Source organism: Elgaria multicarinata, chromosome 6 (assembly GCF_023053635.1).
Source record: "Elgaria multicarinata webbii isolate HBS135686 ecotype San Diego chromosome 6, rElgMul1.1.pri, whole genome shotgun sequence".
Taxonomy (NCBI): Eukaryota; Metazoa; Chordata; class Lepidosauria; order Squamata; family Anguidae; genus Elgaria; species Elgaria multicarinata.
In genome coordinates this window covers 47,747,109-47,760,916 of record NC_086176.1, presented here as the reverse complement: position 1 = coordinate 47,760,916, position 13,808 = coordinate 47,747,109, and the positions used below count along the sequence as shown (strand labels likewise).

The 13,808-nt window shown below is 41.6% G+C and overlaps 1 protein-coding gene across 1 annotated transcript in view; it reads right to left on the bottom strand.

Moving 5' to 3' along the window:
- PCSK5 (proprotein convertase subtilisin/kexin type 5) overlaps positions 1-13,808 on the bottom strand; it is a 271,693-nt gene that overhangs the window by 28,760 nt on the left and 229,125 nt on the right. Inside the window, exons 25-27 of the mRNA XM_063129354.1 lie at positions 6,486-6,528; positions 5,991-6,133; positions 2,545-2,749 (exon numbers count right to left, since the gene is read on the bottom strand). Of these exons, the coding sequence (XP_062985424.1) occupies positions 2,545-2,749; positions 5,991-6,133; positions 6,486-6,528 (391 nt within the window). The remainder of the gene's footprint in view (positions 1-2,544; positions 2,750-5,990; positions 6,134-6,485; positions 6,529-13,808) is intronic.

The following is a 13,808-nucleotide window of genomic DNA, read 5'->3' as shown; positions in this document are numbered from 1 at the left end:
GCTGTTGTTTGGGCAGCAATCCCACTGGATTACACACTATGTGGAATTTTCCCTCCCTCCCAGCAAGGACACGTGTTTACTCTCTTCTCTGATAGTGCAGTCCTAGGATGAGACAGATGACTGGGAGGAAGCTAGGTTGGGGGCATTTCTCCACTGCAGACCAGTGTCTTCAGAATGTAGAGGGGCTATATGTATGGAGAAATCGGTTTCTACAAGCAAACAGGTCTTCATTTTAATCAAGTTCCATATATCATGTTGCTGTTTACCCAAAAACACACACAAGTGTTCTTTCATTTATCCTAACATACACAACAAGACTTCTGTTTAAAATTTAGAAAAGTGTTATCTTGATTGATATATACCAAACTCTCAAGAAGTGTCCATATAACTATAATATTTCTGAAATTCATATGGTAGAAGTGAGTTAACAATTATTTCCAAGGAACCATAGTAGTGCATTCCCACTGATGAAAAATAATTGTCTAGCAACTTAATATAATTAACCAATTTTGAACTCTACTGGACTAATTTTTGGCCAACTTGATTCATATCAAATTCTATTATTAAGTCCATTGTGAACATTTTCGGTTACACATTTCTTGTGGCCATGAATATTCTAGTTGGACTGAACTGACATCATAATTTATGACTTCATATTAAGACTGTATCCACTTAAGCTCCAACATTATTTGACTTGTCAAATTAGTAGATATCCAAGAAATGTATTATTTCAACTACCCCAATAACCTAGTTGAATTGGGGCAAAGTAGAATTGGGGCATCAGGTGTGCTGAATCATTGTACCTGATGCACACCAAATGGGGACTCTGCTAATCCCTGTGCTCATCTAAATAGAAGAACAAGATTGATGTCGGTGGTGCAATTAAATCCAGTGCTTGTAGAACCAATTGGTACATTGCCAACTGCCCTCTTCACTTCCTGCTTGTCATATTAGAGTTGCTAAGGAAAGGCCATCCCAATTTATGCAGTGAAATGTCTGTCCACCCATTCCCTGAAAACCCAATCTGGCAAATAATAGATTTTTTTAAAAAAAGTTTTGTAAAAGTCTTACATCGCTTCCGGAGAAAGCTCAGGCTCGGATTTTGGCGGGCCTCCAGGGGAAGGGGCTTCCACAAATCTGGGGCAGCCACCGAGAACGGCTCTTTAAGTGCCTTTTCCGTCTGGATTTGACGCACGGATGGGACCATTAAGAGATCGTTCTCGGCTGACCGTAAGGATCGCGATGGGACACGAGGGAAGTGGCGGTCTTTCAGGTATGTGGAGGCCACGCCGCTTGAGATGAGCAGCTTCAGTCTCTCTGTCAGCAAAATAGGATCGACAAGAATGATTCATCTTTATGAAACAGAATAAAAGTCTCAGATAAGGCAAAATCGTTATGTGCTATATTAATTAGTTAGTTATATACCAATCCATCAATACTACATTAATATTATTTATTTATTTATTTATTAAGGGTTAAAATTTTGAATTTGCTGAGGTCAGACTGATTTTCATAACCCAACATTTCATCCCACACCCTCCAATTCAATGTGGTCTACCCAAGCTGTGTTGGGGCGCAATCCTAGGCATGTTTAGACAGAAAAAAAAGTCCTACAACTCCTAGACAAATGTCCTGGGGTTTGTAGGAATCTTTTCTGTCTAAACTTACATAAGATTGCACCCTTACTTAGAAAATCATAGTTTTTAAAACCACCATTTTGATATGTGCTGAACTCAACTAAGGAGGACCAATGTATGAAACCAGTTACGTTATGTGTGTGTGGTGGTGTGGGGGAGAGAATGTGGCCCTCCGATGTGTGTGAACACTCGTTCCAGTTCTCATATATTGTTCCTGGATGGATCCTAATCAGGTTATTCCCTTTGTTATTTCAAAAGATATATGGACGTTGCTACTCCTTACATCCCCAAGGTGTGTCCACAAACCATAAGGCCCAAACTTGATATACAGCTCAATCTTGATAGGAGATGCAATTCGCTTCAGGTGAGAATCACTGCCAGTTAGCATATTCCAGAAAGGGGGTAAAATGGACACAATGTATGCTTAGAGCAATTCTAAGTGTTTAATCTCTATGTGACCATGCTATCACACATGCAAATACAGGACTGACTCCAGCTTTGAGGCCACATTTGGCAAAGTGCCCTCTCTGACTAGTCACCTCTTACTTTGATAGACCCCCAACCCCGCCACCGCCAGCAAGATTAGCTAGCGGCCTGCCCACTATTTTAGTGCCCCCAACATAGCATCACTTCAGGACAATGTGGGTTTAATGATCAGCAGTATACAGATCCGGCCACCCCATGCAGAAGGCCCAGGTATGGTGTGAGCAGTGGTCATGGCCAGGGCACTGGACCACCAGCAGTGCTCAAGGATGTCGGGTGCTGATCCCGATCCTGTGTAAATACAGTCATTTACATTTCTGTAAATAAAATCGGCTTTCCGAGTTTGGAAAAGTGTGGTTTCCTTTCGGTCATAATGGTTGCTGGCAGAGTAAAAATGAAAACAATTCAGAGGAACTATGGCAACATACCATTCCAGAATTTCCCATTTATTTGCTTGCTTTTGGGATTCACACACTTCCCATGGAGTAGCTGTAAAATGCCTTTGCACCTAGTACAGTCATTGCCATCGAACCCTTTGCATGTTGCACAGGTCCTGTGGCATGGTTCACATTCTTCTGTGACTTTGTCGCTGTAGAAACCAACTCCACAGTCACTCACACATTTCCCATCTAGAGCAGAAATACAAAGCCTTTAGGTAAAAATGTTACTGATATGCCAACTAAGTCGTTTGTTCTGAGAACTGAAAATACAATACATTGTCTGTTCTAATCAATAACTGGTGACCATGTGCCATAGATGTTGTGGACAAAAAGGATATTATTATTATTATTGTTGTTGTTGTCGTCATTGTTGTTTACATTTCTATATCACCCCATGGATGAAGCTCTTTGGGAGATTTACAAAGGTTAAAAACATTTCAAACAATGGGAAAAATTTAAAAGCATAAAAAACACGCAACAGACAGTATGTACAGAGGCAATATACATCTAAAAACAACTTGGAGCAAGCAGCCAAACTGTAAAAGAAATACAGAGTTGATTAAAACTCATCACATGTGGCCAAACACCTGATAAAGAGAAAAGTCTTGGCCTGGCACTGAAAAGATGGCAATGTTGGCACCAGGCTGGCCTTGCCTGGGAGATAATTTCACAATTGGAGGGGCCACTGCCAGGAAGGCCCTCTCCCTTCATGCCATCTTCTAAGCCTCCCTTGGAGTAGGCACCCAGAGGAGGACCTTAGATGTTGAGTGTGGTGTATGAGCTCCATCAGATGAACATTTTATTGCACACTCGTTACTGGGCACTCATGGATTTTTGCAGGTCCCTCTCATGATGTTGTCTGCCTCCCATGCGCCTCCTGCCCCTTCTGGTCTTCTTTCCGTTACAAAATAAGACCCCATTAAATCTGATACAGTTTTTCGAAGTGGAACATGCCACCATTTCCTGCTGTGTGCAGGAAAAGCAGCATGATAAAAACGCCCACGCGGTTTTGGTTACTTCCGATTCAGCGTGTGAAAGAAAGCGGAAACTGCTTTCCATGAGACATGATTCACTTTTCAGCTGGATGTGGGGCTGAACTGGGAGGCTGCACTGCTCCCTGGGGAAGGCGCTTGCTGATTGAAGTTAGCCGAGCTGAGGGGGACGAACTCTGTGCGAGAGAAGGTGGAAAGGAAATGCCTGTCCCTTTCTCCGGTTCCCCCCCCCCCAATGCTGTATTTTACTTTCACCTCATCTCTTGCCCACTGACTCTTTCCCCCACTTTTGCCATGAGTGGGGCCAGCTTTGGCAGCTTAGAATAGCAAATGGGGGGGGGGGGAAGTGACAGTAGGAAAATGTGACACACACCCTGTCTGATAATCCCCTATGAGTAGGTTTGTGTCATGTTGTATTTTTGTGAAATATCCAGAGTGTTTTGGCTATTGGGTGGTACAGAAATGCAGTAAACAAATTAAACTTCTTTTTCTTTTTTTGCATTGTTGACTTATTCAGTGATAGATGCAAAACATTCTGAAACGGAATGGGTAATGTCACCATCTTTGTACATTTTACTTCCCAGAATGCTCCTCTAGAGGATGTGAACATAGCCCTCAATGCTAAAGAAGCTTATTCAAGACCAACCCACCAAAGTAGACTTGCAGACCACAATTTCTAGCATACTGTTATAGTACAGTAGAATCATAGAACAAGCGGCAAACTTCCTCCAGCCACTCCACTTGCCAGCTGCAGTTTGGAGTGTATGAAGAAGCAGTAGAAAAACTGCGAGTCAGAGCCATAAAATCAATTCTTTATAATACACAAAAGATAATTTGTTTCACCTCTGAACACAGAGAATCCAGTATGAATAGCATTGGCAAAGTGCTGATAGGATATGTACATCTGGTCTTGTAACGAATTCAATGTATATTCAACGAGGGATTATAGATTACAAGTATACAAAAGTCTTAATTTTTAGAGTTGGCTGAATTTTTTTTTGCCTGCAACTTGGTAACCATTCACAGGAATAGGATGTATGTAGATTATGCAACACATTGACTGCAAAAAGTCACCTGAGAAAAATGGTATGAATTTATTCTCAGTTTATACTATCCATTCATCTCTTATACTGAGCCGATTAAGTTCACACTAACATGTTTGAAAATGAAAGGGATGTTAGAGCTTCCATTAATAAATATCATACTCCAAAAGAGAGCAAGGCTTTGTCTCTGCATCTCACTGCTGCCATTTTTGTGCCGCATTAATTGCCAGACGGAGTCAGGCACATTTTGAAAAGCAATGGTATCGCAGGGAAAGGCCCTACACCAACTGCCATGTAGATAGCCACACCACAGTATATTAGTGCAGTCCAATTGGATAGCCCTTTGGTTCCCCTTCTGTGGGCCCAACTCCAGGTTGGAATACTAAGGGGTCCCTCTGCCACATTGGTGAAACGGACACAGAACTTTCCCCCAAGGAAATGACACCCTCTGCAGGAATAAATAATCTGAAACAGTATCATTACTCATAGTGATAACATATTTATCACTTTGATATGCTATATAATAAAAATAGGGGCAGTAATCTACACTGCCACTGCACCTCCACTACTTCTGTTGTGCTACTGGAACAGACTGCTAGCACGACAGGAATGAGCAATTCTTGAAACTTGCAGAAATGAACATTTCCAGCAGGGGCCATGTCAGTGGAGCTCCCTTATTTGAGATTCACTGACCTGCCCCATTCCAGAAATGAATGTTGCTACTCAGTTCTAGTTGTTTTAGAAACTGCTACTTCCTGTAGTGCTAGCAGTTCATTTCACTTGTGAGAATAACTCCACTGAGGTATAGTTGTGAAGTTTCAACACCTAATGATTTTACCCTACCCTGTGTCTGCTTACCCTACCCTGTGCCTGTTTGCATTCTCTTCCCCTCCTTATTGTTTTACTATGATTTTATTAGATTGTAAGCCTATGCGGCAGGGTCTTGCTATTTACTGTTTTACTCTGTACAGCACCATGTACATTGATGGTGCTATATAAATAAATAATAATAATAATAATAATAATAATAATAATAATAATAAGCATCCTGAACAAAATCTGACTGTTAGATAAACTTATTGGATAAGAATACAAGAGGGGGAGGAGAGGACACAGGAAGTCCCATTCCACAAATGGTAGGCTTCTATGTGTGGTTTCTGGACTTTTCGCACCCTTAGATTTTTTGAACCAGCAGATGTTATGTATTTATGTAAGTGGTATCTTTCTGAAAAGAAAAAGAGAAAAAACACACACCACGAAGTTGGAAACCTACAGCAACATATATTTCACATGATAGTCAGTCCCTCTCAACTGAATGCACATTTTGCCATCCTGGACATGGTATGAGATCATTTTCAAGGGGCTAACATGTAAAGTACTTGCTACTTTGCTTACCTAGAAGAAAAAAGCCTTCTTTACACCAGTAACACTCATATTTGTCACAGCTTCTGCAATTTGGTTGGCAGTCTATGCAAAGGAGAGAATTTTCATCATTGTAGGTATCCTGAGGACAACGTCTATAGCATTGGTGATTGTACCTATAGACAAAAAAATGGCACTTTTGAAACTGGCATTCCTCATTCTTGAGTTGTCAGGAAAGGAAAGGATGGATAATGGTGAGTGGAACTTAAGTGAAAGGAACATGAATAATTCTCTCACAAATGTCTAACACACATAAGGATCAACTTTAAAATGAAGGTTGACAATATTAATGCATGTTCTTAACTATGGTATATATGTTATATATAAAAGATCTCTCTTTCTCTCCCCACCCAAATGGCATCTTCTTTATTGAGTTCTGAAATGTCTTTGGTCACTCCACAGCATTCTAAAGGTAGCTTTGTTTTGTTTCAGAAGAGAGAGGCGGGGGGACGGGACTGGAGAACTTACATGTAATAATTATGAATGCACGATGTACAGGTCCTTGGGTCATCTGGAATTAAAAACAAATAACACATTGTAAATAAAATACTGTGTCAATCAAAATCACACTTGACCAAATGGATAGTGGAAAAATCAAAAGTGTTGTATTAAACAGCAAATGCAATTATAGGATTATGGTGATGGAGATAATAATGATGACATTGTCAACGATGGTAGCTGCAATTTCTATAAGTTTGGTGAAAAATGTCTCCTTTGACAGTCTCTTCTTTGACAGTCAGTATGGGCCTGGTCCAATGACACACTAAGCCATGGTTAGGCCACTAACCCCTTTGCAGCAAATGGTTAGTGAGCATGCTTAAACTGTGGTTATGTAGCCATCATGGTTAGGAACGGCTCACATGACAAGCTAAGTCAAGGTTCACACAACACACTTAGCTCAAAATGCTTAGCCACCGTGGCTTGGTGTGTTGTCTGAACTGGGTCAGTAGCTGGCTTAAATTTAAATACACACACAGAGCTTTTTCTGGAACTGTCTGTTTTGACAGCCAGTGAGGCAGGCATTAGGTAAAACCATTCATGGTGTGGCAATAGAGAGAAGAAGGCTTGGTTATTACCTTTAGATGCTTGGAGGTGTGGGTTTCTGCAGCCAATGCCATGCAAGCACATGGAGGATAGTCACCCTGGTGCAAGCACGGACTACTGATGTCACAGGGGTGACCATCTACTCAGCAACCATGCTGGGATGTCGGCTATGCCATTTCACACCTCCACCTAAACTGTGGAAAGGCCCCACCCCCCTTTTTTGTCACACCTTGGTGACTGGCAGTTTCCTCTTAGTGAACTGCCTCAGTGGCTGGTGCAGCTTTGAAACCTTTCCCCTTTTTTCTGTGTACTCAAATAAGGTACTTAATGGGGAATATTTATTTATTCATTTACAACATTTATATATCATTCGAGATCTCAGTCAGATTCCAGAGCAGTGAACAACAAAAGATAAAGCAATAAAACACCATATTAAAAATCGTGATTTTTAAAAACAGAACACCAGTAAAAAGACATGGCTGGTCAGTCAAAGCAGGCTTCCTGAAATAAAGATGTTTTCAGGAGGCGCCTAAAACAAACAAACAAACAAACATACAAACAAAAACAATGTTGATGCCTGCATGACCTCCAGAGGCACAGAGTTCCATAGAAAGGGGTTTACCATACTGAAGGCTCTTCTCTAGGGAGACTCCAATTGGGCCATAAGTCCATGCAGAACCACCAGGAGCATGCCTTCTGATGGCCTCAGTGAACAGGCAGGTTGATAAGGAAGAAGGCACTCTCTCAGGTATCCTGGTCCCAAATTGTTTAGGGCTTTATACAGTAGTACCAAAACCTTAAACCTGGCCCAGTAGCTAATAGGCAACCAGTGCAGTTCCCTCAGCAAAGGAATTGCATGCTGTGAGAAGCAGGAGCTCCCGACAACAGCCGAGCTGCTGCATTCTGCACTAGCTCCCGTTTCTATAGCAGACGTAAGGGCATCCCCTCATAGACTGCGTTGCAATAATCCGCTCTTGACGTTACTAGCACCTGTACCACTGCCACCAAGCAATCCCTATCCAGGAGAGGCTGTAGCTGTCGAACCAGCTGAAGCTGGTAAAAGGCACTCAGAGCTGTCTTGGCCTCTTGAGCTTCTAATGACAATGATGGGCTTAGGAGTACCACTAGACTATGAGCCCAATCTTTCAAAGGGAGTGCAACCCCAACCAGAGTGCAACCTCATAGGCAATGAGCGTCTCTCCTGGATTTGGGAACCACTCATCCACAGGGCTTCCGTCTTGCCAGGATTCAGCTTCAGTTTTTTGGCCCTCATCCAGCCTTTTACTGAGTTTAGGCACTGATCCAGGACTTGCACAGCCTCACCTGATTCAGATGTCACAGGGAGATAGAACTGTGTGTCATCAACATACTGATGGCATTTGGCTCCAAATCCCCTAATGACTGCTTCCAGTGGCTTCATACAGCGCTCTGCATAGAGAGGCTGCAGATATAATTCACTGCACCCATTCACCTGACGCACATGGCTGTTCTTTCTTATATTACAAGGTTTCATCGAAGCAGGCGAGAACAGAAGAGAAGTTTGCTATTTGCTTTGCATGTGATTTCTCTTCCAAAGTATTCTGCCTCTCTGTTCAAAAGGGGTGTATGGAGGCAGCAGTAATGATTGTGCTCCCCTTCATCCCCTGGATCAAGGGGAGCACAATCCATTACAATAGCACATTTCAGTTCTGACCTTTGTCAGCTTGGACCTGTTATTAATGTGCCCATCAGAAGTATAATTGCTTGCACAGAGCGATTCCACCATAACGAGATAACATGTGTGGCTGATGGTGCTTGGCAGTTTTAGACTGCAATCCTATACAAACTTAACTAGAAGTAAGTTCTATTGAATTCAACAGGATTTACTTCTGATGAATAGTTATGCATAGGATTGCACTGGAAATTATGGCTGCCCTGTCTTCTGGAAGAACAGCTGTATTAAGAAGGAAGGAAAGAAAGAAAGAATTCATTTTCAGAACTCATTTAAAGAACAACAATTTAGCTAGGTTAATTTTTGAGAACCCATTTGTACTTTACATTGTGCTTTCTCTCTGCCCCCACTATATTCATTTATTCCATTTTTATAGCCCAACAGCTGAAGCTCTCTGGGCAATTCGCCAAGTACAATTCAAGGTTTAAAACTAACCAAAATATAAAAACACAGCATAAAAGTACAATGTAAAAAAGCACACGCAGGATTGTATTGGTAAACAAAGGACAATTCTAATAGGCATGCATATTTATTTATTTATTATTAACATTTATATGCTGCCTTATTTGCTGCAAAGCCATCAAGGTGGTGCATAGAAATACACGAACAGATGCAAATTAAAATGGCTTTTTAAAAAAGCAGGACTTCAATTATTTCTGTCACACTTTCAATATGTGCACTGCCTCGCAATGTTTATTTCATTTAGCTACACAACAATGAATGGAATTGGATTCAAGGGTTCAGGTTCATAGATGTAGAACAAATGTTGAGCAATAGTGTGCTTATCATAGCTACCCTGTGAGTTCATGTCTGTGCAGGAATTTGAGCTTGTGTCTCACTGGAGCACTCCTAAAGATGCAATCAGAGAAGTAAGTCTCATTGAGTTAAGTGGGGATTACTTCCAGGCAAGTAGGGATTAGGGATGGACAAATCTTGTCAGTTTTGGTTTCTCTCCATTGCTCATTTTGCCAATCTTAAATATGGTTCATCTGGAACTTTGAGAATTTACCCAGCCTTAAGTTTGCTTCATCCCAAAGTTTGAGAATTTGTTTAAAAAAACCAAAATGAGAATTTATAAGTATTTCTCCTAATACAAGCATTTTACATGCATTTCCCCCTAATATACACACTTTTGGCTATCTATCTATCTATCTATCTATCTAATTTGTACATCCTTTTTGATTGGAGGACTGCATTACAAAATTTGGAGAAAGGCAAACTTTGAGGGAAAGCTGAGTTTCAGTTTGTACAGTGGTTCAAAAGTACAAAATTAGGTAAGTTAGCAATAAAATGTGAAGTGAACAAATTTCTTCCTCATCTCTAGGCTTGCAGCCTAAGTCTAGCACTCTAGCCATTGAATACACTTAGTTCAGAACTGGAGTAATATCGTTGTTAGAATTTGCTGTGACGGAACATTTCCTATTCCTGAAACATTATGCCAAATGAGTTAGATATCTCACCACCTTAAGGTCAGGCAGTTGGAGATTTTAAGTTAAAATGATTAAAGACCAATGAAGCCTGGGTGAGAAAGAACTTTGAAAGACATCACTTTCTCTGCTCTAATCACGACTTCTTTGGTCCTTGTAGACCTCCAATAACTCTAACAGTATTCAATCAGGAACGTGCTTTATTAGATCATTTCCCCAAGTACATTGGAAATCCTTTTTGAAAGGAGCCCAGATTTTTTGCTGAAAGCAATTCTTGAGAACTGGGACTGCTTGAAAGTCAGCAAACAAAAACAATCATTTCTTTGAGTGAGCCAGTTGCAGGAGTAGCTGCATTTAGTGTCAGGGAAAAATCAGCCGTGTGGTCAACTCCAGACAAACAAACAAACTGTTGTTGGGCTGCAGTAGATGCTTTAGGCATGTATATATCCAGGACACATTTTCATTTTAATGGGATATTTCTAGTCAAATTAGGACTCACCTTCCTACCTGTGCAGCCAAATCCTATGGAAAGTTAATTCAAAATAGGTCACACTGAATTTAATAAGTGCATTACACCCCTTAGGATGTGTGCATAGAATTGCAGCAGTCCAACTTACATTTCTTTGAACCTGACTTTACTTTCCCTAGAGAGAAAACAGTGTGTGTGTGTGTGTGTATACACACACACGAGTGTATGAAGAGCTAGATGACGTGAAGTCTAGGCTAAATGCATCTTGGACCTAGAATGCTGTACTTACAAAGGAGCTACCCATCTATTGTACTAGACATTTTGATGTATTAGATTGTTTTGACTACAGAAGCTTGCCAAAGAAATTAATTCATATATACAGGAAAGGTGCTGATTTACATTTCCATTAAAATCAGCAACAAGTGAAGGTAAACTGTTTCCTAGAGCATGAGAGCTTGCCCTTTTCAATTAAATAAGCAAGTAAAATAACTATGCACAATGATGAAAACTACATTTATACTACTGTGTCATTTTCTTCTAAGGAATAAGTTTGATTACGACTTTGAGCAGTTATTGCTAGATTTTATTTACCTTTTCATTTTTTCTGAACATTAGCATTTAATAATATTTTAAAAACCCGCAAAACATAATGTATCATATTCTTGCAGAATTATATTTAACTGAAATAAATTCTCTTCTATTAGTAGTGTTTCAATAGGTGTGCATTGGTGTCAGGCAATGACCAAATTATTATTTTTTTCTCTTATCGGTGTGTCTGTCATTTTAACAGCTGTAGAACACTCAGAAATTCAACAGTATTGGTGTTTCCAGTCACCCAATCTCTATATTAAGTAAAGCTTTCTGGGCTAAATATTTGTCTGCTGTATAGCTGTTAGATGGAGGGCAGAGAGAAATTGCTGGGGCACTGACAACCCCACACATTAGCCTTTGTAATTCCAACAGACTTAGGAAGATAGTTCTTATATTAGACAAATTATTGGAGAACAGGTCTAGCCAACTATCATTGACTACTGGCCATGATAGCGAAATGGGGTTTGGACTTGATGGCTTTATAGGCCCCTTTCCACTCTACTGTTCCATGATTCTCTGACTCTATGGAAGATTTATGCTCAGAGGCAGTGTACCTCTAAATAGTAATACCACATACAGTAGGTATTGGGAATGAAAAACAGGGAGCGGAGCTATTACCTTGATCACCTACATTAACTCCCTAAAAACATCTGCCTGCTAGAAACAGAAATATTTCTATGCTGCCTTTTAGAGTAAAAAACCTCCCAAGGAAGCTTACATAGCAGGGACCAAACATAATTTTGGGGTTGCAGTAACAACCTGTAACATGCCCCCCTGGCACGTACATCCCATGATCCCATCTCACAAATAGGGATGTGCTCCGCTTCTAATTGGACCGGCGAATTAGAAGCGGAGCGGGGTGCTTCGCCTCCCCTTAAGGTGGGGGCGAAGAGGATTGGGGGGCCAGCGGAGCATGGCGAAGAGGATCGAGGTGAAGGCGGATCCTTTGCCTCGATCCGGAGCTCCGCCGGAAAGATAAGTGGGGTTTACCAGGCCCTGCCGCTGTTGCTGTCGCCCATGCAGCGACAGCGGCAGGGCCGGGTAACCCCCCCGCCCTCCTCTCCCTTACCTGCCTCCGTCCGCGGTCCCTCGGCTTCTTCAATTGAGCCCGCGGTTCAACCAGGAAGTCTGGGCCGCATGGCCCAGACTTCCTGGTTGAACCGCGGGCTCAATTGAAGAAGCTGACGGACCGCGAACAGAGGCAGGTAAGGCTCCCTCCCCCTTGGTCCCTTACCAGGCTCTGCCGCCGTCGCCGCATGGGCGGCGGCAGGGCCTGGTAACCCCCCCGCCCTCCTCTCCCGGCCTTACCTGGCACCACTGCCCTCCACTGCGGAGCTCCGATTCGGAGCCGGAGCTCCACGGAGAAGAGGAGCGGAGTATGGGCGGAGCGGCGCGGAGCGGAGCAGGCCAATCCGAAATTTTCGGATCGGCCCGCAGGGCGGAGCGGGGGGTCCGTGCACACCTCTACTCACAAATACAATCTCATGCGTCATGCAAGAAAAAACCTCTACGTTAATTCTGAGAGGAAGAATCCGACAAAGCTTGCTAACAGATTTTATAACTTTTTGGTCAGCCCTAATAAAGGTCTTATCCTGTCAATATTTTGATTCAGTGGGCAGTGTCAAATGGGGTTCTGATTCTGGTCCACAAGCATCCACTACCACTTGCAGTGGCGATGTAGTGCTCCCAGGGCATAAGCCCTGAAATGAGCAGAAACACTTGTTTCTGGAAAAGGCAGGTGGTTTAAATGCACCTTTGCGCCTCTCTCATGATGTTTGTGCAATCTACTGGTGATGTGGGGTAGACTGCAAATGAAAAACAGAATCTGTATTTTAGCTAATGTTAGTTTTACATTCTATTGACATGCCAGTTAAGACGTAAGTGATGATGCCCTTAATTTTATCAGCTAGGTCAATGGATAAGGCAAAGCTCTCAGTATTGCTAGGCATTGTAGCTATTAATCATCATGGATGATTTTGAGAAATGAAATTTCTGTGCGGGTGTGTGGGAGTTTTACTGGAATTAAAATATTTTCTCCCCATGAAAGATGAAACTGCCATAGTCCCAGCCGCCAATTTATGTATGTGAGAGTGTTGTCTTTAGATGCATCATTAGCTTCTTTAAATCTTCCAAAGACACCTTCGTCATGCACTTTCTTTCCCATCTCTGTATACTTAATGAAATCTGCAAAACCTTTTCCAAGTTATTACATCTCACTTGCAAATACTCCTGCACTAAATACAATATAAATTTAAAATATGGTTTTAAGGAAAGGCATTATTCATGCTTGTATTAGCTTTTTTGGAAGATAGTTGAAAAGGAAATGGAGATACTGGAAGGTTTAGCAAGTGGACACTTTGTATGCCGTATAAAAACAGTGTTAGGTCAAAGAGGGCGCGGTGAGAAGATCAGAGAGATCATTTCAAAGTAAGTGCCACGAATTTGCATGATAAAACTGAGCTGATTTTTATATTGATTTTATATGATTTTATCCAATAATGCCATAGTGGTGGAATGCTCTTAAATAGACAAGTTGATTCAGGGAGCAC